Source organism: Sinohyriopsis cumingii, chromosome 3, assembly GCF_028554795.1.
Source record: "Sinohyriopsis cumingii isolate HCF-2022 chromosome 3, ASM2855479v2, whole genome shotgun sequence".
Lineage (NCBI taxonomy): Eukaryota > Metazoa > Mollusca > Bivalvia > Unionida > Unionidae > Sinohyriopsis > Sinohyriopsis cumingii.
The window spans coordinates 113390574-113405992 of record NC_142963.1 but is presented as its reverse complement, the minus strand read 5'-3'; the positions used below and the strand labels follow the sequence as shown (position 1 = coordinate 113405992).

The following is a 15419-nucleotide window of genomic DNA, read 5'->3' as shown; positions in this document are numbered from 1 at the left end:
TGAAAGGCTAAACTAGTCTCAGAATCTTTTGTAATCTTAAACCTAATTTGGCTAGAGATTCTTCGCCTCATATATGCCATTTGGTAAATTAACCTCTCTAGAGCGGAACTAGTGGCAGGTTCATCTCTCGACGCTGAACACATTTCTTCTCACCATATAAAATTGGTCAGTGCCAATCTACAGTGGTGTAAATTTAATGTTGAAGAGTTCGCATGAAAATCTCACTAAATCCTGTTTATTCGGTAATATTTGGATTCTGATTTCACATTACACTCAACTTTGAGTTTGAGCTTGATAGTGTTCGTTGATTTATGAAATCAAGCCATCCCCAACCGGAACAGGCAGAATGAACACGTTATACTTAGAGTCGATCGATATCTGAGCGTTCCCCGTCCATCGTGAACAACACAATTAGCCACAGTTTTTAAAAGACAGAGAAAACTGGAAGGATTTCAATTCACTCACACACTTTCCGAATCTGAAAGATTATGTCGATATAAGAAAGGATACACACAAAGAGCACGGATTAGTGATCTGGGTAGGAGCGATCTTGTAAATCCTTTCCTTTTCTGTTCTACTTGGCATTAATATGGTCGTGATTAGAGATAAAACTTCGCGACGGGTAAATACAATTAACAGAACATCCTTTTCATCACTTTTAGATTTTACAGCTGACATCCGTGCTTCATATACAGATTCCAAAGAACGGTCAATCCGGGAAGTTGAAAAGCAAAAATGTGTGTACTAAAGCTAATGATGGAAACCTGAATTGATTTTCATCAACAAGAGAATTGAGACCAATCTGAAAATCGTATGTCACTTCTGATAAGTAGTTCAAACGAGATGTAAAAGTTGTACAATCTTGACCTAAGTAAAGATTAGAACAGGAGAAACGTCTACGGTTTAAAAGAAATCCGGAAATCACAGAAAATATTTTTGTTGACTGTATCGAAAACAGAAACAACGTAACTGAGCCATTCCATACGATTCAGAGACATTAAAGAACATGAGATAGTGACTGAGATTTTCAAGGAAGCGGATTATATACGATCCTTCTGAGTGGGTAGCCGCAGAAATTGCCTGTTCCAATGAATGATATATATATATATATATATATATATATATATATATATATATATATATATATATATATATATATATATCACACGCAGGAGATGGCGATGGTTGCAAAATCTTTTGAGGATGAGATGCAATGCGCATGTCCAAAAACAGTTTTGAGATGAATTTCAATCGAACAAACAGAAGAAAAAAAAGAGAACCAAAGGAGGGTTGTTATCCTTGAGGCACCCATGAAAGCGACTGGGAAACCATACGTGAATTAGAAGAAATGGTTCACGACAGTGAGATATAGGTCAGTCGTGAAAGATGTATGCATTGATTTAATAAATGTATATTCAGACCATTTTCCTCGTATTATTTCAATGGCGTCTGTATGGAGTTTCATTTTTAGGTAATATCATTTCAAAAATGACGAAGCCCGATTCGTACAGTAGATAAAGCCGAATTGAAGTACGGGGTTTATGACGTGAAGCATAATAATCGGTCTCGACTGCTGTCTGTCTGATATGATGGGTTTGATATGTACAAATACAGTAAGACTAGAATATTACAGTCCTCAATTATATTCCATTTTTTCTAATCCACGAGTTTAAAAAATCCTACTCAAAAATCAAATGTTTGTATACATGACTTGCAAATAAGCCTTCACCGAGTCACATATTTCAATACATATTAAAGTTTGACTTGTAATAAATGGGTACACTATTGTTGTCAATTACATTTACAAGCATGTGGTTTGTAAGTTTTAATTGACATAATGACATACTTCATTGTACAGTCAGCCAACATCTTCATATTGGTTAGGCTTCCAGTCCTGAATAAATAGCCAACATTTGTCAGTACTAAACATTTTACTGCTTATCCTCTGTTGAGGAAGTTTAATCACTAAGAGATTTTCGATGAGTAACAGTTGCAAATTATACCCAAATATCGTATAAATACAGGCCCTATACCATACCCAAATATCGTATAAATACAGGCCCTATACTATACCCAAATATATCGTATAAATACAGGCCTTATACCATACCCAAATATCGTATAAATGCAGGCCCTATTCTATACGCAAATATCGTGTAAATACAGACCCTATACTATACCCAAATATCGTATAAATACAGGCCCTATACTATATCCAAATATCGTATAAATACAGGCCCTATACTATACTCAAATATCGTATAAATACAGGCCCTATACTGTACCCAAATATCTTATAAATACAGGCCCTATACTATACGCAACTATCGTATAAATACAGACCCTATACTATACCCAAATATCGTATAAATACAGGCCCTATACTATACCCAAATATAGTATAAATACAGGCCCTATACTATACTCAAATATCGTATAAATACAGGCCCTATACTGTACCCAAATATCGTATAAATACAGGCCCTATACTATACGCAACTATCGTATAAATGCAGGCCCTATACTATACCCAAATATCGTATAAATACAGGCCCTACACTATACCCAAATATCGTATAAATGCAGGCCCTACACTATACCCAAATATCTTATAATCACAGGCCCTATGCCATACCCAAATATCGTACAAAATATAGGCCCTACACTATACCCAAATATCGTATAAATACAGGCCCTATTCTATACTCAAATATCGTATAAATGCAGGCCCTATACTATACCCAAATATCGTATAAATACAGGCCCTACGCTATACCCAAATATCGTATAAATAAAGACCATATACCATACCAAAATATCGTATAATTACAGGCCCTCCACTATACCCAAATATCGTATAATTACAGGCTCTATACTATACCCAAATATCGTATAAATACAGGCCCTACACTATACCCAAATATCGTATAAATACAGGCCCTACACTATACCGAAATGTCGTATAAATACAGGCTCTATAGTATACCCAAATATCGTATAAATGCAGGCCCTATATTTTACCCAAATATCGTATAAATACAGGCCCTATACTATACCCAAATATCGTATAAATGCAGGCCCTATACTATATCCAAATATCGTATAAATACAGGCCCTATACTATACCCAAATATCGTATAAATACAGGCCCTACACTATACCCAAATATCGTATAAATACAGGCCCTATTCTATACCCAAATATCCTATAAATACAGGCCCTATATTATACCCAAATATCGTATAAATACAGGCCCTATACTATACCCAAATATCGTATAAATAAAGGCCCTATACTATACCCAAATATCGTATAAATACAGGCCCTATATGATACCCAAATATCGTATAAATACAGGCCCTATTCTATACCCAAATATCCTATAAATACAGGCCCTATTCTATACCCAAATATCGTATAAATGCAGGCCCTATATTATACCCAAATGTCGTATAAATACAGGCCCTATTCTATACTCAAATATCGTATAAATACAGGCCCTATTCTATACCCAAGTATTGTATAAATACAGGCCCTATACTATACCCAAATATCGTATAAATGCAGGCCATATACTATACCCAAATATCATATAAATACAGGCTCTATACTATACCCAAATATCTTATAAATACAGGCCCTAGTCTATACCCAAATATCGTATAAATGCAGGCCCTATATTATACCCAAATATCGTATAAATACAGGCCTATAAATACAGGCCCTATTCTATACCCAAATATCGTATAAAAATACAGGCCCTATATTATACCCAAATATTGTACAGATACAGGCCCTATACTATACCCAAATATCGAATAAGTACAGGCCAAAGTGTTCAAGAAATACAAATGTTGGCTTAAACTGGATGCTGCCAATTGTTTACTTAATATGAACGCAACTTCGCCAGAAGGGGTAAACTGCTGTCTCCCCTACCCTACGCCTCGCCCCTGATGTAGCTGCAAAGAAACCAAACAGCTGAACATGAAGTGTACAAAATAAAAAATATGAAAAAAGCATCTCTAATTTGTATTCTTTTTAACATTAAAAGAGAGGGGATACAACGGGGGGGGGGGGGGGGCTATACGCGATGGAACTCTCGTTGAACTAAAGTAGACAAGGCAGGAGTATCATAAGAGTGATTTTCGTTGAATACTATATTTAGTGAGCATCTTTTTATACTACATTGTATGGGAACCAGACCAATGCAACAATTTATTAATTTATCCAAAGTTTGACTATCAGATAGGCATCCGTATCTTGTGTTGTAATCAGTACAGAGTCCATTGAAAAGCGTTATTTTAATCCATTGTAAAGAGTTATTTGAATCCACTGTACATAGTTATTTGAATCCACTGTACATAGTTATTTGAATCCATCGTAAAGAGTTATTTTAATCCTCTTTACAGAGTTATTTTAATCTATTGTACAGAGCTATTTAAATTCATTGTACAGAGTTATCTGAATCCATTGTACAGACTTATTTGAATCCACTGTACAGAGTTATTTGAATCCACTGACAGCTCGGCAGGTCAGTCTAACAGACTTATAATTTACTATGTTTAAGCTTATCTTGTAGAGCACCTGTTCATTAATTGTATACAGTTCCACTCTTAATAGCTCGTGATTTTCGGAAAAAAGGAATTATAATCCAAGGCAACAAAATATGGAAGTCCAACGTTAGTGGGGGTCCATAAATACGGCTAGTTTGAATAGCCCGTGGCATCTTTTTAATAAAGCAAATGCAAAAATAACTCTCCGTTTATCTGCTATTTATCTGACCTTGACTGACCTTTTACTGTTGAAAGTAGCTGTGGTACTATTACTTTGGGAGGAAAATCGTTCGGATTATAAAAGAATTCGGTTCTCAAAGAACTTTCGAGTCAATTTGATGGTTTTACTGTACATAATAATTATACGTTTCAGCTCCCTTCAATAACACATATTTTCTACTTTTCGTCAGATGTTAGACAAAGACAATTGTGCTTAACAACCAACATAAGCATGTATAAGCCGTGGTTTTAGATAAGTTCTTTTAACCTTCAAAATTTGGAATCTACTCATTTCACTATTAGGGAAAATTATTTTCTTTAAATATCATTTCAATCCCGACGATAATGTCGCCTGCTTATTTTAAGTACCACTTGAAAATGATCATTCTGATAAAACTTTAATCGGTTTTGGCACTATACCCTTATATAATCTTTGGATTGCATAGGACCAAAAACTGCTCTAATCGAAATTCTCAGCCAAATCTTAAGATATCTCTCCACTGCATTTATTACGAATCTGACACGCAGCAATCTTTTATCATCAATCGGAAGAAGCAGTGTTAAGAAAGTGATTCTCGAGCGAATACAACATCGTGGTCTGCCAACACTCAGTAGCGGTACGAGGTGGTGGGTGTCGGGGTCAATTGTCCCCGGGCGCCAGACAAAGGGGGCGCCGCAGATAATTTTTTTGTCGCTGAAATTTTCACCTTAGTGTGACTAGGGCAATTCTTGACAAAACTTATATTTAAGAAGAGGGTGGGGGTGGTAGGTTGGCAACTGACATAAAAACTGTTCTCAGTGGCAAAGTAAGACCGCCACTGAAGAAAATTGCCCCGTGCACCTCGGTAAGGGCGCCACTAAAGAGCATTTCTCCCGGGCGCCTTGAACCCTCGCGCCGCCACTGCCAATGTTGCTCACTTGCAAACATACTCATATTCATCAGTTTCAAGAATAAGCATGCAATCAAATACTGATACGTATTATTATTATTATTGTTGTTGTTTCAAACACAACAGTTTCTGATAGATATTACCTACGGTAGCTTAAATTATAAAGAGTGTCTAGTGCAGTATTTCCCTTTATTACATACCCGGTTAATCTCAGTTGTTAGTCTGGTTTCGATATGGATTCTCAATCCTTATCACTTACGTCACATTAAGACCGGAACTCTTTTTGTTTTCACAGATGTGTCCGCATCGAGATTCTTCAATGCACTGAATAGAACAGTTACAAATCCCTATTTTTGTTAGATTCCATGTATAGTGTGTAGTTAAAATATTTGGAAAACGTGTTTTGTTCTGAGTCACGGTAAAGGACTTGATTGATAACGCGTATGAATACGTGGAGTATCCCTACTCACGGGAAAGGACTTGATTGAAAAGGCGCATGAATATGTTGAGTATTCCTACTCCATATCAAGATTATTCTTTCCCTCGGCTCGAAACAACTATAAATAGTTATAATTTATGTCGCCAGAATGTAGGATGTAGTATAATGTGGTAGGTTTTTAATCCAAATACATGTACAGCAAAGTAATTTTCGTTGCCGTCGCCACGAAGTAAGCTTTAGTGTAACAATCATTTATATGAATGGAAGGCGGGTGGGGGTGAAAAAGGGGGATATAACTAAATACATTTGATCTGCGAGATGTTCTCAGCAAAAAGTGAAAATAAACCGACGTGCGTTTGAACAAACACAAATTATGAAAAGAGATAAACGATAAATTTACCCCCCCCCCCCCAATTGATAGATCACACAATTTGATTCAGCTGGATTGCTTTTGTATAACACGTCTATGTTTCAACCTACTCTTGCGTACACATAATTCAATGACATGGTAGTTATCAGTAAATCAATCGATACTACATTATGTTCCAGTGATATTCTTCCGCATTAATGTTAGGGTCAATCACATAAAAAAATTCAAGTCATGCTATTAATTTGTAAAGGAATAATAATAATAATAATAATAATAATAATAATAATAATTATTATTATTATTATTATTATTATTATTATTAAAATTTATAAGGGTATGTTATCCGTATTACACAAGCTATTTCAGCTACAAAGGTAGGATTATATACGCAATGAGATGGGATTAAAACACACCTGTGACTATAGATGAAATGCAACACGGGGATTACGCTCTATATTGACACCTCGCCAATCATTGATCACTGTGTTGGAGAGCATGCCACCGTAGGGTCTTCAGCACTGCGTGTCTACACTTCACACACATTCTTCATACCATCGTCCGGTATTAAAAAGCGATACATAACACTTGGAGCGGCAGGTTTGATAGCCACGAGACACTGGGTGACATGCTGTTCACACAAACGTGGATTATCTACTGCAGTAGTGTTTGCCTACGACTATAATTGTGACACGCGAGTGTATGTCACTTTGGCATAACTTTGACTGAGACAGACATACAAGCGTACTTTGCTTTCAGCATAGTCACAAACATATCGTCTTTCATCCTAATTACTGGTATATCTTTTACTAGATATTGCTTCGCACTAACCTCACGAGTATCAATCAATACTGATGTAATGGCCCGTATGTAATTTACTCCTCTAATACGTTTACAGCCATTACCTTAAACTGTGGAATCTTTTCTTTTTCTTTACAGTCTATTGTGCTTGAGAATTCGTAACGCGTGCAGCGATGAAGAGGGGGCTGGTGGGGGGAATTTATGTTGAATGATGTATCGTCGTCATAATTTAAACAAAATTAAACAAAATTAAAAAGATACCACCATCATCATCGCCGGCGTAAATTTGCACCAGTTTTATATCGCCATTGTATACGTTGTCATCACGATCGTCTCTTCGTTATAATCGCCATCAACAGTGAAAATTTGCACCAGCTTTTAGCTATGTAGAATGGCAGTATATGGTAAACAGTATTTATGCTTAAGTAGGCTTCAGCACCATAACACTTATGTGTCTTAAAAACGTGTTATCCATTTCAAAATAATTACTAACTTTAAGTGTTATTACATCGCTCACTTCCGAATGATACTTAGATACACGAGTAAGTCGGTAGCCGGGTAGAGAAGTATCTAGGCAGAAAGGGAGGTGTTCAAATATTTTGTATACAGAGAACACCTATTAGTTTTTTTTTTCTTCTCAAGAATTAAGATAAAACTCTACTAGGACGAGAAATGTAAGGACTTTGTGTTCTGAAGAGAAGTACAATGCCTTTTTTAATTGTATGCAAGAGACAACATAGAGTACAAACAAACAATTCTCATTTGTCATTGGAAATTTGCAAATTTCCGGTTCATTTTGATACAGAACGACTTCATATAGTTACTGTAAACACTTATATTCTCTCTCTCTCTCTCTCTCTCTCTCTCTCTTAAGTCATTCGGTTTTGAGACGCGTGTTTAGACTCTAAAATGACAAAGCAAAATACTATTTCTGTGAACTAAATTATAGGAGTTTATGGGGTTTGCTTTGTTCTTGTATTTACGCTACCTAATCGCCCAAATAAAGAAGTGATAAATCGCTGACAGTCTTTACCTATGACAGTGAGTATTTTACTCTTATTATCACAATACAAACTTTTTCAATACCTTGAGATCTTTATCCTCGCGGATTCGACGTGTTAAAGAGCACGGTGAAGAAAAGCTATGATAATTCTACTCTTGGAAACGTGCAAGAAAACTTCAAATAACATAGCGTTCATTATCTTATATCCTTTAACTCTCTCTCTCTCTCTCTCTCTTCATATATAAATAAATAAATATATTTTAAATTTTAATGACAATATAAACTTAGTTCAGCTGATTGCTGATAAGAAGTGTTATAAATTAGATATCGTTTAACTGCCTCGGATGCGGGAGTTTGTGGGTTCGAACCCCGGCCGAGTCATACCAAAGACTTACAAAAAATGGTACTAACAGCTGCATCGCTTGGCGCTCAACATTAAGAGGTTAGTATTAGGACTGGTCGACCTGGTGTCAGGATAATGTGACTGGGTGTGACATCATGCTACATGTCTGCGACATTATGCCCCAGTGCTAGGCGTCACTATAAACTGCCATACTGCAGACATCGTAGCGATATGACTGAAAAATTGTTAAAGCTACGTTAAAAATCCAAATCACACACACACACACAGAGGTTTTAACAGTAGAGGCTGGGACCCTTGCCTTAAAATAAAGAGACTGCTGTACCGTTTAACTTCCTTTAACTGTAGGGTTTGGGACCCTTGCCTAGTGTGGATTTTGGTGGCTTAACTTGGTAACAAAAATGAGAACATTAAAATCTAAAACTCGGAGTTCATGGAAAGAAAATGTCTACGAGTAACATCGCATGTATTATGCCAGCATTTAACAATATACGTGACAAAATCGAAATTTCCAGTAAATTGACTAAAATGCCCTCTTTTTCTGATTTGTTGAAAAATATGTTTCTTGTGTAAGATACAGCACAGTGGTGCGGATGTTTGGAATGGTGAAATGGAAGGTCCCAGAGTCAGACTTACCACGATCGGGAAAACTCCTAATGACGTCGGCGTTATAAGGGCTCTGCTGTTTAGTAATCCCTCCATAGTCCGTCAGGGTGTTGAAAAGCTCTATCATAAATTGTGGTGGAGACCGGTGAAATACTTTCACAGGTACCCTGTCTATTCCGAACACTTGCGATAAACGTTCGATGGCATCTGTCTGATTTGTAGCTGGCGTCGTCGTGTTGGAAGACGCCTTCTTGCAAAAAACGACAGAATCGCTAACAAGGAATAAAAGCACGCACGTTAACGTAAGGAACACTTTGTTAATACTGTCATGACGCAAGGGACCGATCGAGAGTAACCTCATGTTGACTTGCAAGCTACAAACTACAATATTAGACAAGAATATCACTAATAGGCCTGTAGTGCGAGGTACAGCCAAATTTCTTCACACTCAATTAATTTCCCTGGTGGATTGACAGGTACCAGGTAGGCATTCGGGGTCCATTAGGTAATCGAGAGCATCAATTTGTCATCAAAATACAATTGTAATAATATTACGTTATACCTACTCATGTTTAATCAATCTGGGACTCTTCTTTCGATCCTTGGTAAACCCATCGTCTTTTCAAAATCTTCGCAACTTTCTGGAATATTAATAGTGTTCAACTCCTTATAAACTCCACTGCACTACGGAAAATTTACATCCTCAAAGAGACATATAAATTAACTCCGTCAATATAAATTCAGAAATATATATCACTACTAAAGAAAACAATAATTCCTGAGCGAATTTTAAATTTCACCCCGCACAACGCCACGTGTTTCTCATATAAAGCTTGAACAAATTTTCCAGTGTTTACCTTGCTTCAAACCAATCAATAGTGGGATCTTGTCTCTGTGTTGTGTGTGCAAGCCCTCTCGCCTCTAGTATAATGCACTCCGTATCCCACCGCTTATGATCTGAACGTAACGGCGAATGTTCTCCGTAAATATCAATTATAACGTGGAATTGCCCAGTGCACTTATAAGTTTGGCAAGAAAAGCTTATTTTCATGTGTTAATATCCCTCTAACTCGACAGCTCCGCCCATTGGTCACGATTGACAGGTTCTTTTCTGCTCGGCTGCATTTCTTGAAGGCGATACTATCTATTTTGTTATGTCCAAGATCGAATTACGCTTCTTCTTTCCCGACCCATGTTTTGTTATGGTGTTGAATTTTACACACTTTTATGGTAAAAACATTGACTTTTATACAAAGGGGAATTTACGTATCTTCACAACACTAACGGGGTGGCAGCACGTGAATCTTTTGTATATACAAACGTTCCGTTTTCGGATATCATTAGATGTTTACTACCTGTGTTACACAAGAACAAAGGAATGCTAACAGCTAAAAGAAATCATGTTTATATGTTGGTCATTCAAAAGGTATTTCGTGTGGAAGATTTATATCATTTTTTAAAGCTACAATAAGCCTGTTATGGTGTGTTACATTGTACGGTCTTCAGGCACGTTTGTAATCTTGAGTCATTCCATGTTTTTGGCCATGCGTTATTCAGTTTTAATATATTAAAGATGAATGACAATTTTTTACCTATCCATATCTACAAATTCAAGTCTACGTAAGTAAACTTCAAATGTACTTTAATCAAAACTGTCTTATTATTTTATTGTCTTCGTTGGTGTTGTTGTTGCTGTTCTTGCTGTTGTTGTTATGTTTGAGAAAGAAAATGTAAAATGAGTATTCCCAAAACATTCAAAATAATAGTGTAATTTGGATTAGAACATTATCCCTTTATTGTAATAGTTTTAAGTTAACGGAATACAGATTTTGTCTCCCTTCAAATTCCATTTATTAACAAGGTATCAAATCAGGACAACGCAACACATGGAAATTATTCATAAAGCACAAAGCTTTCAGCCAGTTGTGAAACAAACTTTGAAGTCAAAATAAATGATCCACAAATTCTATCCTATTTAACTTTATGAATATGTTTTACTTTTATTACCAGTAGAAAACTATATGAATGACTGCTATGTATGTATGTATGTATGTATGTATGTATGTATGTATATGTGTGTGTGTGTGTGTGTGCGTATGTGTGTGTGTGTGTGTGCGTGTGTGTGTGTGTGTGTGTGTGTGTTCACAGTCCATATCATTTTTATAGCAGCATTCGGAAAAGATCAATAATCTCCCAGAGATAAAAGTCATTCTGCCACACAAATAACAACACTATTAATATGCCAAATCATGTGTGTTTCCAGGGTAAACCAAATTCACAAATTCTGCACACTGATTTGCACAATTTATAATTTCTTTCCAAAATAAAAGTTTCCTTTCATTAGGTTGTTCTATAAGTCATTGGTTGATATAAATCAAACCGGACAACATTATAGGTATCCCATCCCCATTTGTATCCACACACTGGACAACATTATAGTTATCCCATCCCCATTTGTATCCACACATTAGACAACATTATAGTTATCCCATCCCCATTTGTATCCACACATTAGACAACATTATATTGACCCCATCCACATTGGTATCCACACATTAGACAACATTATAGTTATCCCATCCCCATTTGTATGCACACATTAGACAGCATTATAGTTATCCCATCCCCATTTGTATCCACATATTAGACAACATTATAGTCATCCCATCACCATTTGTATCCACACAGCAGACAACATTATAGTTATCACATCCCCATTTGTATCCACACAGTAGACAACATTATAGTTATCCCATCCCCATTGTATCCACACAGTAGACAACATTATAGTTATCCCATCCCCATTTGTATCCACATATTAGACAACATTATAGTCATCCCATCACCATTTGTATCCACACAGCAGACAACATTATAGTTATCACATCCCCATTTGTATCCACACAGTAGACAACATTATAGTTATCCCATTAGACAACATTATAGTTATCCCATCCCCATTTGTATCCACACAGTAGACAACATTATAATTATCCCATCCCCATTTGTATCCACATATTAGACAACATTATAGTTATCCCATCACCATTTGTATCCACACAGTAGACGACATTATAGTTATCCCATCCCCATTTGTATCCACACAGTAGACAACATTACAGTTATCCCATCCCCATTTGTATCCACACATTAGACAACATTATATTGACCCCATCCCCATTTGTATCCACACATTAGACAACGTTATATTGACCCCATCCCCATTTGTATCCACATATTAGACAACATTATAGTTATCCCATCCCCATTTATATCCACACAGTAGACAACATTATAGTTATCCCATCCCCATTTGTATCCACATATTAGACAACATTATAGTTATCCCATCACCATTTGTATCCACACAGTAGACAACATTATAGTTATCCCATCCCCATTGTATCCACACAGTAGACAACATTATAGTTATCCCATCCCCATTTGTATCCACACATTAGACAACATTATAGTTATCCCATCCCCATTTGTATGCACACATTAGACAACATTATAGTTATCCCATCACCATTTGTATCCACACAGTAGACAACATTATAGTTATCCTATCACCATTTGTATCCACACAGTAGACAACTTTATAGCTATCCCATCACCATTTGTATCCACACAGTAGACAACATTATAGTTATCCCATCCCCATTTGTATCCACACATTAGACAACATTATATTGACCCCATCCCCAATTGTATCCACACATTAGACAACATTATATTGACCCCATCCCCACTGGTATTTACAAGATGTTATGAGCTGAATAGTTTAATTGAAATCAGTTTAATTTACCATTCTTGTCTTGGTGACTCGGCGAGGACTATACCGTCAATAAAAGTGTGGGTTTGCTCGCAGGTTATTTGGAGATGGGGACACCGTTGGCTATTATGGAGCAAAGGTACGTGGTTATTATTTTACTTCATAACTATAAACCTTTCGTGGAACAATAAATATCCCATATAAACTTGTAGCCTTACACACATCTTAATTTATATTATCCCTGGAATAATATCTGGCAAGTCCCTCTTATTTCCATCCTTTTTTTCTGCAGATAACTTCATCGTCCAGTTGCTCAAAACCTTTCATTAACATCAGCTAGTATACATGTAATTTTCCTTAGATCTTTTAATGCATTTTCGTCCCCTAATTTGTGATTGTCTTTATATGATGAAATTGTAGACCCTTCGTTCTTGGTAGTATTCATGGGTATGCTACGATCGCATAAGATCGACCCTACGTTATTTGCAGTATTTATGGGTATGATATGATTGCGTACGATTGACCCTACGTTCTAGGTAGTATTTATTGATATTGTACGATCGCATAAGAATAACCCTACGTTAATGACTCTATTTTATGGGCATGCTACGATCGCATAAGATTGACCCTACGTTAATGACTCTATTGTATGGGTATGCTATAATCACATAAGATTGACACTACGTTAATGACTCTATTTTATGGGTATGCTATGATCGCATAAGATTGACCCTACGTTAATGACTCTATTTTCTGGGTATGCTATGATCGTATTTATTTTAAGCAGTCACGATTTTGATTCAGCCAGGAATCAGTCACGATTCGCTGTGTATAAAAACAGTTTGATTCTTTCATTGATTCTCCAAAATCATCGTTAGAAACGCCAACTTTTGATTCACTCTGGATCACATAACATATATGATTATCGTGTGTCTGTATTATGTTTTTGATTGGCGATAAGAAAACGGCGATATAAAATTACGATTCCGAATAGTGTTTCGGAATTTGATTTAAGAAATGCGGGCGTGTCAGTCATATCGTTTACTGTAAACAAAATCGATCTCTAGCAAAGTCATGGCTGTAAACACATTGCAGCCATCTTATCACAACGTGGCCATACCTTCCAAATGTACTTAGTGGATAATTGAATTATCCAGTGTCTATCACCCTCTATCAAGCATACATTTGTCGATGAGATGATTTTACGCTACCGGGCAATGACACAGGCCCAATGCATTTCTTTTCCAAAATACAAGGAATACCTTTCCCTTTTTATGACAATACTGACATAAAGGGCATTTAAATGAGACGTCTTGCTTTTTTTCCCAAAGATTATATATATTAATCAAACTTATGGTTAATCTGTGGCTTTTATAAAACACAAAAAGTTACTTTAAATTTGCACAAGCCTGCCTGATTATTTTAGTTGACATGAAAAATATATGCAAGTCTTACACAAAAAGATACAGCAGCGACTATTTTTTACTTAGAGATTATATAGAATTATATAACTGTAAAACTCGTCAAGTAAGTATGTCATTGTACATAATTTTATTTTTTTGTCACGAACTTTCAGTTAATATATAAAATGAAACTGAAAACTTAAGAAAGCGAAAATGTCGCCACATAGTCCTGCAAATATTGCAAACCATCTCATTACAAACAGAATGTTTCCCATGATCCTTGCATGAAAAAATATATTAATTAAACATTTTTAATGGATGTACCATCATCGTATTTTCCCCTAGAGTCGTAGCATCGAGATTGCAAGTGTTCGCCACGGAAGTGACATTTGCCAGGCAGAAGCACAGGTTGTTAGATTTGAAAACCCTAACGTGTTCATTGTGGCTCGAGGCAGATTCTCAAAAGGACTTTCGACCCATCATTTTGGTGAAGTGTTTATATTCAAAACCGCATGTCTCGAGGTGGCTATTGGTCTTGTTGTTAATCTATCAAAGCTGAACTTAATAGATGTCAATATTTTCTGTGTCCAAGTGAAGATGCTTTTGTTTAGGTTGATGGAACATGTTTGTGAGTTGACTTTTGACCTCCTCACGACGGGCGAACTCCGTTTGTATTACGTCATCTAGCCCCAGAAATGTGACACCCAAACACATTTGTTAGCACAAGAAGTCTGAGCAGCCTGAACAGAAATACGGGCATTTGCTTAAAAGTGTCATTTTTTTATATCTCACGCAAAAAGGCTTAAAGTTTCCAAATGTACAAAACTAGCACACTATTTGCGACTAATTAATGAAAATTAGTATACTTCGCCCATAAAAAATGAATACAATGTACATTTGTACTAAGTTTAAGTATTTATTCATTCAAATAAATCTTTTGTTGCATCGAAACAAAAAAAAAAGTTCTTCGTCTGTTTCATGTGTCACGAGTCCTCGAAAAAA

At 36.2% G+C, this 15419-nt stretch overlaps 1 protein-coding gene across 4 annotated transcripts in view; it reads right to left on the bottom strand.

The window, feature by feature from the left end:
• Positions 1-10440, bottom strand: part of LOC149803606 (bone morphogenetic protein 2-like) — a 53309-nt gene extending 42869 nt beyond the window's left edge. Inside the window, exon 1 of one of the 4 annotated variants that reach the window (XM_089953357.1) lies at positions 9270-10440. In XM_089953357.1, coding sequence (XP_089809483.1) covers positions 9270-9600 — 331 coding nt within the window. In that variant the 5' untranslated portion in view covers positions 9601-10440. Of the gene's footprint in view, positions 1-5862; positions 5940-9269 lie in introns of those variants that run through there. The other 3 variants (XM_089953356.1, XM_089953358.1, XM_089953359.1) reach the window with 3 other exon arrangements.
• Between the last annotated feature and the right edge of the window lie 4979 nt (positions 10441-15419).